The sequence below is a fragment of the Phodopus roborovskii genome, unplaced genomic scaffold, assembly GCF_943737965.1.
Source record: "Phodopus roborovskii unplaced genomic scaffold, PHOROB, whole genome shotgun sequence".
In the NCBI taxonomy this organism is placed as follows: Eukaryota; Metazoa; Chordata; class Mammalia; order Rodentia; family Cricetidae; genus Phodopus; species Phodopus roborovskii.
Window position 1 is genome coordinate 1778719 of NW_026126511.1, and position 12103 is coordinate 1790821.

Consider the following 12103-nt stretch of genomic DNA (forward strand, 5'->3'; position numbering starts at 1 on the left):
CCCACAGACCTTTCCAGAAACTCTGGGGTAACAAGGGGCAGCCCAAGCGAGGAATGATGAGTTCTTAATGAGGGCCTTCACGGGGAAGGCCAGACACAGGGTCCAGAGCAAGCGGCACTGGCCGGGCAGGCCTCATCCCTGTTCACAAGCGAGCCCCTCAGGCTTCCTGCTTGTGTATATTCATGTCTCAAGAACATGTTTCTCTAGATTTATCTATCAGTTCTGGTCTGCTTCAGTCTCACGCCAGTGAGAAAGATCGTCCCCCCCTTCCTGCCCTGCACTGGGGATCATGGCAGTGGTGGTGGTAACTGTGGCTTCTGGCCTGGCATTGATGTAATGATATGCCCTCCACCTCCTAGGGCTTTCTGCAGGAACTGAAAAGGATCAGGGTGAAAAGTGGGCCCCTGGTTGGGGCACACGCCTGGGGGCCATGGAGAGAACACAGCAAAAGGGCCCAGGGAGGAGGAGGGAAAGGAAACTGGAAAACAACTGTTTTCTATTTACAAATTTAAATAAACAGAACAGCCTTCCCCTGCGGTGTTTGTCAAGGAGGAGCAGCCATGCTGCTGAGTAGGTCATGAAAAGGTTGGTGTGGAGTTTTAAACTTCCCATTCTGCTAATTTCTTAAAGAACAGTAGTCCAGAAGTCTCCACACAAAAGCTCATGATTTAATGAGGAAGAGAAACAAAATCTCCGCTTGTTGGTGTTTCAAACTTCACTGGCGTCCTCTGGCACTCACAAGTTGATCCTCTGAGGTTTCAATACCCTTTCGCCTTCAATATAAGAGTGCACGCTGAATACAGAACAATGGCTGGTTGTTATGTTTGTTTACCCTGCCTACAAGCTGGGTTAACCTCTTCAAAACAGCTTTACTAAGCCCGTTAACCACACCACCCATATGACCCACAGCCTCATCTCTAATGTGATGCAAATCTTACAGGGGGCCATATGCACCAGCCCTGTGGCTTTGTGTCCTCTAGACATACAAGTTTATGGCTGAGGGAGTCCTATCTTGGCCCTACAGGAAGATAAAGGGGAGAAGGGACAGGTCTTGTTTCCCCTGATTTGGTTTTTGTTTTTTAATTGCCAGTAACTGTTGGCCAAGAGGAGAACTTTCAGGGTCGCCATATGGATAGAGTCTTTGGGGGACAGTGGGCTCCCCCGGGGGGGTCAGTTTTGGAAGTTTGACTTTTGTTTTTCAGAAGCTGTCTTTTATAAGGTAATGTAATACCTAACATTTTCAATACCATCTTTGCTGTTTACCGGATCACTCATAAACGTACTGAAACATTAACTTTGATGTTATTCTTTAAAAATTTAACCTTAAAGTTATCTGTGGTGTCCACTGTGCAAATGAATAATATTGATAATATTGGAAATATTTCCTAATAAAAGGAGAGTAGGGAAAGTATATACAAGCCAGAATTTCATTGAGAACTTCTCCCCTCCCATGAAACAATAAACCATATTTATAACACATTAATAGATGACAGTAAAACCATGAGCTTAGACTCTAAAGGAAGAAAGTTTATTTTTAGAATAACTGGTCAGTAAGACGGGGTGGGGTGGGGGGGTGGAAGTCGTGACTAACTCGAACTGTAAATGAAATAAGGTCCTGATCAGGCATGCTAACACGCTACCCTGGGCACTGTGGCTTGTCTTTGAGAAACCCACTGTACCCATTCAGCCCGCCTGAGGAGGGCTTCATTTAACAGATCATTTTTCCTTGATGGATGTGGCAAGCGTAACAATGTTGTGGGCCTGCTTCAGTAATGGCATGTCGATCATACTTCCCCGGAAAGTAAAGGCTCCCTGGAAAACAGAATACAAACTTCCTGAATGAATGCTCTAAAATTACAGGCTTCTTTTCTCGTGCACACTCTTGTACCACAAGAACATTTCAGATCCCACCTGAGTTATGCTGACTTTCCTGCCCAACTTTTAAGGAAAAAAACAGAGCAAATTGCAGGGGAAAGATTTCTTTTTATCCTCCTACAGAGGCGGGGAGGGGGAGAAAAATCCTTCAGCATTTTAACGGAGAGGGGGAAAAAAAACACATCAGAAGCAAAACACGGCCAACTGCTCATTTCACTCTTTAAAAGATCTAACAGAAAACAACTATGGAAGAAAAATTTTTAATGCTTCCCTATTTCATTTTGAAATATTGTGTGGGAAACAGTCGTGTGCTCTGGCGAGTGATTCTTGTTTATAAAAAGTACGTGATCATCAGCTTAATCAATGCTTCCTCCTTGCCAGACATAGGGAAGTTGTTACTCTAGGGTGATGAGAACACGTGAAATCAACCCTAGTGAGCAGAAACAGGTCATGCCACCTGGGTACATAAGTCAACAAAAAAACCATCACTCTGACTGTTGACCAGATTAAGGCATCTTCTGCCCCCCACCCCGACCCCTGTATATCCCCATCTTGCAGACTCTTTACTTCTTAAACCTGCAAACACCCACTCAGTGTGGTGTGTCATGTGAGCCCTATTCTGGGTTGGGATGCTGGGGCCTACAGTAGTGATCCTCCAAAGTCCCATGACTGGGAAGGGTTAGAGTTACAGGTGACGATGAGTCTCCCAACTTGAGACCTTCACTGTAATCAGAAGAAGCACCGTCAATCGACAGTCGGTAGCATGCCCAGATCCCACAGTGCCACCTCCGTATTAGTGTTCTTGTTGCCCCTAGCTTTGTTTTTCTTTCTCTCTATCGTAGACTGCCCTTCAATGCAAGGCAATCCTCCTGCTTCAGCCTTCGAAGCATTAGAATTACAGGTCTGAGTTACCGTGTCTGGCTTCGTGTGCTTTCGGCCTTCCCTGTTTTTGAGGCAGTGTCTTGGAACTTGTCATGTAGACTGGGCTGGCTTTGGACTCACAGAGATCCACCTGCCTCTGCCTTGCCAGTGCTGAGATCAAAGACCTGTGTTACGACGCCTAGTTTTTCAATAGGTTTAAAAAAAAAAATATTTGTCTTTGAAATACTAGAGATGAAACTTTTTCTTCTGTCCGTTTTTTTTTTTTTTTTTTTTTTTTTTTTTTGAGGCAGGGTTTCTCTGTGTAGGTTTGTAGACCAGGCTGGCCTCAAACTCTGCCTCTGCCTTCTGAGTGTTGGGATTGAAGGTGTGAGCCACCACTGTGGGCTCTAAACCCCTGCTTTCTCCTCCCTTTCACCCGTGGTCAAGGATGTTCCAAGAGAGAGCTCTGGAGGTGGGTGGAGCCATCCTAACCCTTGATGCCTCATTCACACATAGCACAAATCATCCCCTATTTCCTAAGTACAGCATGCCAGTAGTCGGCAATGCCCTTGCTGCTCCTGCACAGGGCTTCTGGCATGAGCACGCTGGGAGCTACCACGAGGGTTATATGCAACAGGCACAAAGGGCGTGCTTGTTGCATGGAAGTAAAAGAACAGAGAACCCTTGGTGGTAGCTTCAGATTTTATTTTTCAATAGAGAGAGAGATTTAAAAGCCTATACAACGGGATTTTTTTCCAGGAATTCCTGATCCTCTTAGCCTTATAGAGTGGTGAATCTGATTATTAGTCACACCTGCGTGACCTGAAATCCTGTATTTAGGTCACTTTCCTGATATTCTCTCTTTTGCAATCTATACCCTTCAGTTGGCCTTTGGCCCATCCCACATAGCCTAGAGCTAATCTGGATCGTCTAGGATCATGATGAACTTTATGAATCTGGTTGGGGTGGTTCCATGGGTTAGCATTCCATGGAGATCAGGGTGTAGGTCCCACGCTGTTTTACAAGGCAGTAGTCTAGTTTTCACACTGGAGTAAATGAGGACACACAATGGCCTCTTCATTACCGCCCACAAGTGGATTATGGCCCCTGTAAAACTGTGCATCTGTCCTCCTGAGGTTTAACTAACAGGCTGGAGAGAGAAAGCGTAGACAAACACAAAACAAAACAAACAAAAGGATGATGAACCCTGAATCAAAAGTGATGTGTTTGGGTTCAGACCATGTCTCTGGAGAGCGTATTCCCTTCCATGGCCACACTAGGGATGAGAAGTACTTCCAGCTGCATGTCAAGACCTGGACTGAGAAAGAGCTTTTCTTTCTTTTATAGATGCAGGTCTGGCTTGATTTCCTTTACTGTAGTAGAAAACAAGATGCGGCATCCTTGTTCTATTTCATTTCCTCCTGCAAGTCGAGGACCTGGCAAGAATATCCGTATGCCTTCATGCATCCATTCATAATATGCCTGTTGTTGTTACCTTTTAATGAATAGATTTATCTGGGCAACCTAAACAGTCTGGTGGCCAGGACTCATTTTAGAAAAGGCAACTTGCCAAAAAGGGATTTTCAGGGACAGTTTGGAGATGATAGAGGTGTTCCTGTTTCTCTGGCTGACGCTCTTTTGGAAAGTTGATACACTACCACAGAAACTGCAAGGAACTTTTGTCTACCAGCCTGAAGATTCAGGTTATAATTCTGTTTTAGGTTCCTTTGAGGAACTAGAGAGATTTCTGCTAAGTGGTGAAGAGCCTTGACTGCCATTACGGAGGACAAATTGAGATTCCCACTGCCAATGCGGGGGGCTCACCACTCAGGAACTCTAGCTCCAGAGCATCCAACAACAACCTGTCTCCGGAGGCACCTCATGGGCACGGCGCACACACATACACGGAGGCAGACGTTCTTACACATAAAAAAGTAAATAAATCTTTTTAAAATGCTTAAAAACAATACCATGCGTGGGACCCAATACTTTAAGACCCATGCTGACAAAATAATAACAGCTATAAATTTTTGGGACAGTTACTAATCCCACAGCTACTACTGCAGCTTTACACACTTTGTTTCATGAATATAACTCCCCTCAGCCCGCATCCCTCTTTCCTGACCTGCTCCCCCTACACTACATTCCAAACCTCTGTTCCCATGGCTTTTATCCATATTCACCCTCACAGCTTACAAACCTGCCTGGTGCAAGTCCATCCTGTAGCTTACTAGGAAAGGATGGGCGGGGGGGGGGGGAGTGTTTGCTTCTAAAGGTTTATTTTAAATTACACATACGTGTACATCTGTGTGTGGGTGTGTGCACAGCAGTACAGGTACCCACGGAACTCAGAAGACAGTGCTGGAACCCTTTGATTTAGAGTTATAAGTGGTTGTGAGCTGCCTGTTGCCGGTGCCGGTGCCGGAGCCAGAACTCAGGCCCACACCAAGAACGGTACAGATTCTTAACCAGTGAGCTACCTCTCTGGCCTCAAGACACATTTACCTGACTCAAATCCTGTGTGTTCTTCGAAGCTTTCGGATTGAAAACTGTGCCGAGCACATTCCATGATTAGCTGAACCAGACTCTCACACAAATAACCAGTCTTAGCTGTGTTATTTGTGTTGGGTGTGTGTGTGTGTGTGTGTGTTAAATTGCAGTTTCCAAGCGCATTCCTACAGGGTTAGATGCAGAAAGCCTGGAGGTTGGCCAGGAATTGTGTCATGACTCCAATGCACACTTGAGAGTTTGTGACCTTGTGTTTTGCTGCTCTGAATTGAAGTTATAAGTACAAGCTTACTAAGTGTAAAGCCACTTGAGCCCCTGTGACCTCACGGTGCTTAGTAATGGTCTCTTACATTGATCATCTATCCCCAGGCCTGTGCCCAGCCCTGGTGAACTGCTTAGGACAGGAGGGGGAAGGCTCCACCCCTACCCTCTAGAAGCTTCCAGTCGTGGGAGCGGACAAAGAAAAGCAGCTGATGCCTCCAGACAGAATGAGTGGAGATCTAGATCTCCAGTGGCTTTTCCCCAGTCTGCACCTCCCTCACCAGGCTGCACAGCTCCATAGATGTGAGGCGGTGAGCTCAGCATATGTCACACACATCCCATGACAGTTGCCCTAGGGCTCAAGCCCTGCAGACTTTCATTCTACGGTGACCAATTGTGTCACCTGTCATCGTAGATCTCTGGTCCGTGGCATGGCACTTACTGCATATAGGTCTGTGATTTAGATTCCAGAAGTGGGGGCTAACATCATGGCAGAGTTCCTGTCATCTGTATAAGGAGGGGGGTGGTATTTTGCGACACTAAAGTCATTCCTAGTGATGAAAGGTCCCAAGGGCTGGGGATGTAGTAGCTCAGTAGCACAGCACCAGAGCCCTGGGTTTGATCCCCAGCACCAACCACACGAACGATGGTTCAGAGCGGCCCTGAAGTTACATGATGTTCTTCAAGAGAACACACAGACGGATATTTTCTCGGGAAATTGATGAGCTGAGAAGAGTGATCACATCTATGGAAAGTGGTCAGTTCCTGGCACTCAGTGCCTGTAGTTCTATTTATTTATTATGTGTGCAATGTTCTGTCTGCATGTGTGCCTGCAGGCCAGAAGAGGAAGCCAGGTCTCATTACAGATAGTTGTGAGCCACCATGTAGTTGCTGGGAATTGAACTCAGGACCTCTGGAAGGGCAGCCAGTGCTCTTAACCACTGAGCCATCTCTCCAGCCCTGCAGGTTTGTGATGTTTCCTTCTCTAGAGGACTAAAAGGCCAGTTTTCTAGGTGCTAGCACACTACTAACTCTTCTTCTACACCAGAGTGGGAATCAGGCCTCAGGCATTCATGGCGTGTCCTCTGACTTAGAGCTGCATACCTAGCTCAAACGGGTATGTTCACTTTGCTTTCAGACACCATTGGACATTCACAGAGTTCCCTCTCAGGAGTGGAGAAGGCTGTCTTGGCATTTGCTTCTTTGGGTGACAGACACCTGCTGCAACATGGTACTGGGGCCTTTTGCTCAGACAATTGTTTCCACGGAATTCCTATTACCTTTCTCTAAAAATACTTTGTGTGTGTGTGTGTGTGTGTATGCACGCGCGTGTGTGTGTGTGTGCATACACATGGCAGGCAGAGGATGACTCTCGGGAGTCAGTCCTTTCCAGTCTGTGGGTTCCAGGGACCAAACTCAAGATACCAGGTTTGGGAGCAGTGGCCTTGACCCACAGGGTCTATGTTGCTGATCTATACATTTTGTCAGTGTTGGCCACTGTCAAGTTTCCAGGTCAGATGCTGGCTGTTCCTGAGCCAGATCGGGCCAACCCTGGGAGTTCCTAAAGTGTCCGTTACCTAAATTTTTGAGACAGGGTCTTCACTCAACTCGGAGCTTGCTGATTCACCTAGAACAATCCCCAGGGACCCCAATATCCTCGGCACCATAACTGTAGGGGTAGCGCTACACCCAGCTTTCACAAAGTAGATGCTGAGGGTCTGAACTTGGAGCTCAAGCTTGCACAGCAGGTACTTGACCAACTTACCCATTTATCTAACACTGGCTTCTTTCTTTACTGTCCCTCAGCCTATTCTGCTGGCAGAATTCTTGAACAAGCCGGTCGTGATGTTCGTTTAATGATGGGAGTTTGAGCGCTGTGACTGTTTGGCTGGCATCAGAGATCTCACTGAGAGATCTGCGGGGTGGGAGTGATAGTGTTCCCCATTGTGGTCTCATGTCACAAGCAGCTATGTGACAGCCATGATCATGGTAACTATTACCCTGGTGGTGCCATAGCAATCAGAGTAGAGGTGTGCCAATAGTCCTGTGCCTCTAGTCACCGGAGACCCCTCACGTAAAGCAAATGAGAGGTCCCAGGGATCGCAGATCGGTGTTTTGCCTGTATGCATATCTGTGTGTGAGTGCCAAATCACTGGGAGCTGGATTATAGACCAGTTGTGAGCTGTCATACGGGTGCTGGGAACTGAACTGGGGACCTCTGGCAGAGCAGCCAAGGCTCTTAACTGCTGAGCCACCTCTACAGCCTCAGCTTGCAATGATAACTTGCTGGATATTTTATTAGTAAAAATAGATTTTAATACAGCAGCCATTTATTCCTATTGCCAGGCTACTTTCAGATGCCAGCTAATGTATCTCTAGGTGAAACTGGAGAAAGCCCAGCTGAAGAGACCAGCATAGCACTTAGCACTAACCTGTCCTTCACTCCATGGTTGGAATTTAGACAGGTGACATCTATCCAGCCTTTGAAAGGCAGGCCATGGGTTTGGCAGATGGGAAAGGAGAGTGAGGGGACCTGGGTGGTGGTTAACCCTGCTGAGCCCCTGGGGAAGGTCCATCAGCTCCTGAGGACCTTCCCAAGCTCAGAGAGGCTGTAAGAGTCCAGCTCCCAAAGCCTGGAGAAGGACCTGCTAGCCTTCGCATTCTTTCCCTACACCTTCTCCATAGTCCACGGCCTTTAAAACTCATAGCACAGAGCCACTGGTGGGGAATAGGACACAGGCTTTTGTGTGGTCTCTGGGCAGCTCAAGTCAGGCCTGAGAAGGTAGTGGGCATGTGCACCAGAGTCCCTCCAGGGCTACCCCCAAACAGAGAGCGAACATGCCCCATGACGGTAGACACGCAATGGCCTTCCAGGCTCCCTGTCATGAGAACTGTCAGAGGTGTATCACCACCACCCCTGAACCAGGTCTACCACGGCCACCTCTACTCGGATTGCTATGGCACCACCAGAGTGACAGTTACCATGACTACAGCTATCACATAGCTACTTGTGTTGTGACTGATAGGGTTAGCCAACGCCTTTTTAAGGCTTATTTGGAGGGGACTGGGAGTCCCCACCATACACGCGGGGAGTTCTCTCCTACTGTGTGTGTCCCAAGGACTGAACACAACTTGTCAATTGCACACAAGTGCCTTTACCCATTGAGTTGTCTGTCAAAGACACTTAACTACATTTGTCATCAAAAGCCCCCAGAAGGACTGGAGAACATCTGGTGTGTACCCAGGTCAGATTTCAGAATGACTTTAATGGGTTGAGAGACATCAGCATTGGTGATAAGAGTAGAGGCAGATGCATGCTAGACCCCCTGTTCCCTGTAAACCAACACCCCCCACCCCAGACACAGTTTTTAAAAATAGCTGTCTCTTCAAGAAACTAGACTCAGGGCATTGGAGAGATGGCTTAGAGTTTAAGAGCACTGGCTGCTCTTCCAGAGGTCCTGGGTTCAATTCTCACCCAGCACCCACACGGCAGCTCACAACTGTCTATAACTGTACTACCAACAGGATCCAATGCACTCTTCTGGTATGCAGACACAGAAGCAGACAAAGTCATCCATACACATAAAAAAATAAATAAATCTTTAGGGGAAAGTAAAGGAAATAGATGCAGGAGTGCTAGATATTTGACAGAGTACCAGCGGGAAGACGAATATAATTTAGAAAGTAGAGAAGGCTACCAAATGGCCAGAACCGGGAAGATGACAAATGGCCAAAACGGGGTCAATTCCAATCAAGTGGAAAGCGGAACAGACAGAGGATGAATGGATGAACGGTGCTCACATTAATTTTGTAAAGAAAAATCATAAAATCACTTAGTTCTCACTCTACACAGAAAACAAAACAAAAACCTACGTGTCATCCTTGCCAAGACCAACTCAGGACTTCACTGAAAGGGTTAGAAGTCAGAGGAGAAGCAACAATTCCCGGAGGTGGCTTTGGAAGGCGCCAGGTTGGAAGGCAAATGAGCAGGAGAGCTGAGGTGAACTGGGGTTCTATTCTAGGGGCGCTGGAAACCCCTGTAATGCAGCACTCTGGAGGTGGAGGCAGGACCAGAATTCAGGGTTATCCTCAATCAACCAAATAACACTTCATGTCAAACAAAAGCCACATTGCCGATGGAAATCCCAGACAGTAAATGCCACATTACCCCAAAGTACACTAAGATCAATGATGCTAAGCTCCTAGGATTATTTTTTTAAGTAGATATAAATGGGCTAACATGAACTAAAATTAATTTAAGATTATTAGAACACTAGTACTTTTTTTTTTTAGCACAACAGATGGGGACATAGTCTTAATTTTTCTAGAAGGCCGAGAGAAGTCAATATCATGGATACTGTTAACAGCGGGCCATGGTGGCTCACACCTATAATCAGAGGTTCATTTTAGTTTGAAGCCATCCTGAGTTTCTAGGTCAGACAGGGAAATGCAGAAAACCCCCGTCTCAAAAGCAAAAACAAAAACCCAGCAAGTTATTTTCAGCACTGATAAATAATTTGTAAGAAGTTGGTTCAATAGTGTTTCCTAAGTGTGCTTTAAGCGTCCATTTCTGTCTAGCTGGCTACGGGGAGACATGGAGGTAGCAGACAGAAATCTTTGTTCTCTAGGATGGTAGTAAGACTGCCCATGTTTTTCCCATCAAGTACGACCAAAGTGGAAAAAATAGAGAATTCTATAAATGCTTGACTTATTATTATTCTTATTATTTACACACTTTTGGTTGTGAGCCTAGCCTTTAACGGCTGAGCCATCTCTCTAGCCCTTGACATATATTAAATTTGCTAGCTTTTAATGTAAACAAGAAAGACAAAGTTCCACCATAGGACACCAAAAATCAGGGCTGGAGAGATGGCACACCAGCTAAGACCTCTTAAGTGCTCTTGAAGAGGACCAAGTTTGGCTTTCAGCATCCACACCGGGCGGCTCACAAAGTACCTATAACTCCAGCTCCAGAGAACCTGACAGCTCTAACCTCCGCAGGCACTGCCCTCGCCACCCGTCACACACATAATGAAAAATAAGCCTTAAAAGCACCAGCAGTATAAAGGATTCCTCACACTTCTCTAGTCAGTTAAGGGAGAGGAGATAACTATGGTGGTGGTGATGGGGGGCGGGTGCAGATAGAGGTGTGAGACATGAAGTAGGAGGGAAAAAAAACAAAGGAGAAAGCCAGGGAAAGGGGATGAGGGGAAGGGCGAAGACCACACAGACAAATCTACAGACCTAGAGCCTCAAAGGGAAAAACAGGGCAAAACAATCCTTCCTGCCCCCTCCCACCCCCGCGCGTCTCCTTGCTGGGAGTGTACCATTCGAGGGATGAAACTCAGCTCTGGGTAACACGGGCTTTTCCAGCCTTACTCTGACCCTCTCCCTTCTACCTCGAGCCTGTGGAGTGGGGTTTGGGTTTAGAGTGATCTGAACCAATCAAAAACCCTACTGGGCCAGGGTGGATGAACAAGATCAAAATAGGATTGGGAAGAAAGGGGCGGAGCTATGTGGGATTTGATAACAGGGAGGGCAGGGTGAACCTGGAGTTCTTTTCTTCCTTCCTTGTTTGGCTCTTGCTCAAGAGCAGAAGACATAGGCTGGAGAGACGGCTCAGTGGTTAAGAGTACTAGCTGGTCTTCCAGAGGATCTGAGTTCAATTTCCAGCACCCACTCCCACTTGGTGACTCTATAACGGGACCTGATGCTCTCTTTTGGTGCATATAAATAATTTTAAAAAAAAATTTTAAAAATTATATTAAAATATAAATAATTAAAAGAAAGAAAAAAGATCAGAAGATGCTTGTCTGCATATAAATCTGAACTAGCATTCACATTTTGATTAAAACGGGAATCATGATTCTATCTGGGAGCTTAGGAGATCTTAACTGAATCCAGATCCCTAGCACCCATGTAAAAGCTGGGTGCTGTGGTGCATGTGTATATCCCCAGTTCTGGGGAGATGGCGCTGGGAGGACCCTGGTGTGTATGTGGTGGGGAGGCAGGTGTGTGTGTGTGTGGGGGGGTGTCTGCTGGCTGGCTAGTATAGCAAAAGGGCAAATGCAGGCTTAGTGACAAAACACCTCTTAAAAACTAAGATGTAGGATGAAAGACTAACCTCTGACCTCTGCACACTAGTGAGCACACCAGTACAATACCCCCCACACAGGTATACACCCACGCACACACACCAGATCTGTCATTTGTGTGAGTATTCATTGTTACCCAGCAGAAATATCTGTACTCTTCTATTTAAGAATGGTGGTCACAGATTTATAACCACCTTGGATGTGAATGATTTATAAACATTTTTTTTGGGGTTTCAGGTCTGACTATATGATATTTTAAAAAGCTTTCAGATACAGGGAAAAAAATATAACTACAGAGTAAAGCTGTTTTGATTATACTACCTTTAAGAACTGGCTTTAATGAATCATACGAAAGATGAAGCCAGTAATTTAAAGAGTTACCAGACAACCTATGAAAAAATTAATATGAAAACCAAAAGAAACAAAACAAAAACCTTATCCCTTAATGCAGGACTGGCCATTTGTCTCTAAAAACAAGGCTTCTTTAAGAGCAGCACAGGAAT

At 46.0% G+C, this 12103-nt stretch overlaps 1 protein-coding gene across 1 annotated transcript in view; it reads right to left on the bottom strand.

Moving 5' to 3' along the window:
- Positions 1-1587: 1587 nt before the first annotated feature.
- Clybl (citramalyl-CoA lyase) overlaps positions 1588-12103 on the bottom strand; it is a 197973-nt gene continuing 187457 nt past the window's right edge. The window contains exon 8 of the mRNA XM_051195198.1: positions 1588-1812. Within this exon, the coding sequence (XP_051051155.1) occupies positions 1717-1812 (96 nt within the window). The 3' untranslated portion in view covers positions 1588-1716. The remainder of the gene's footprint in view (positions 1813-12103) is intronic.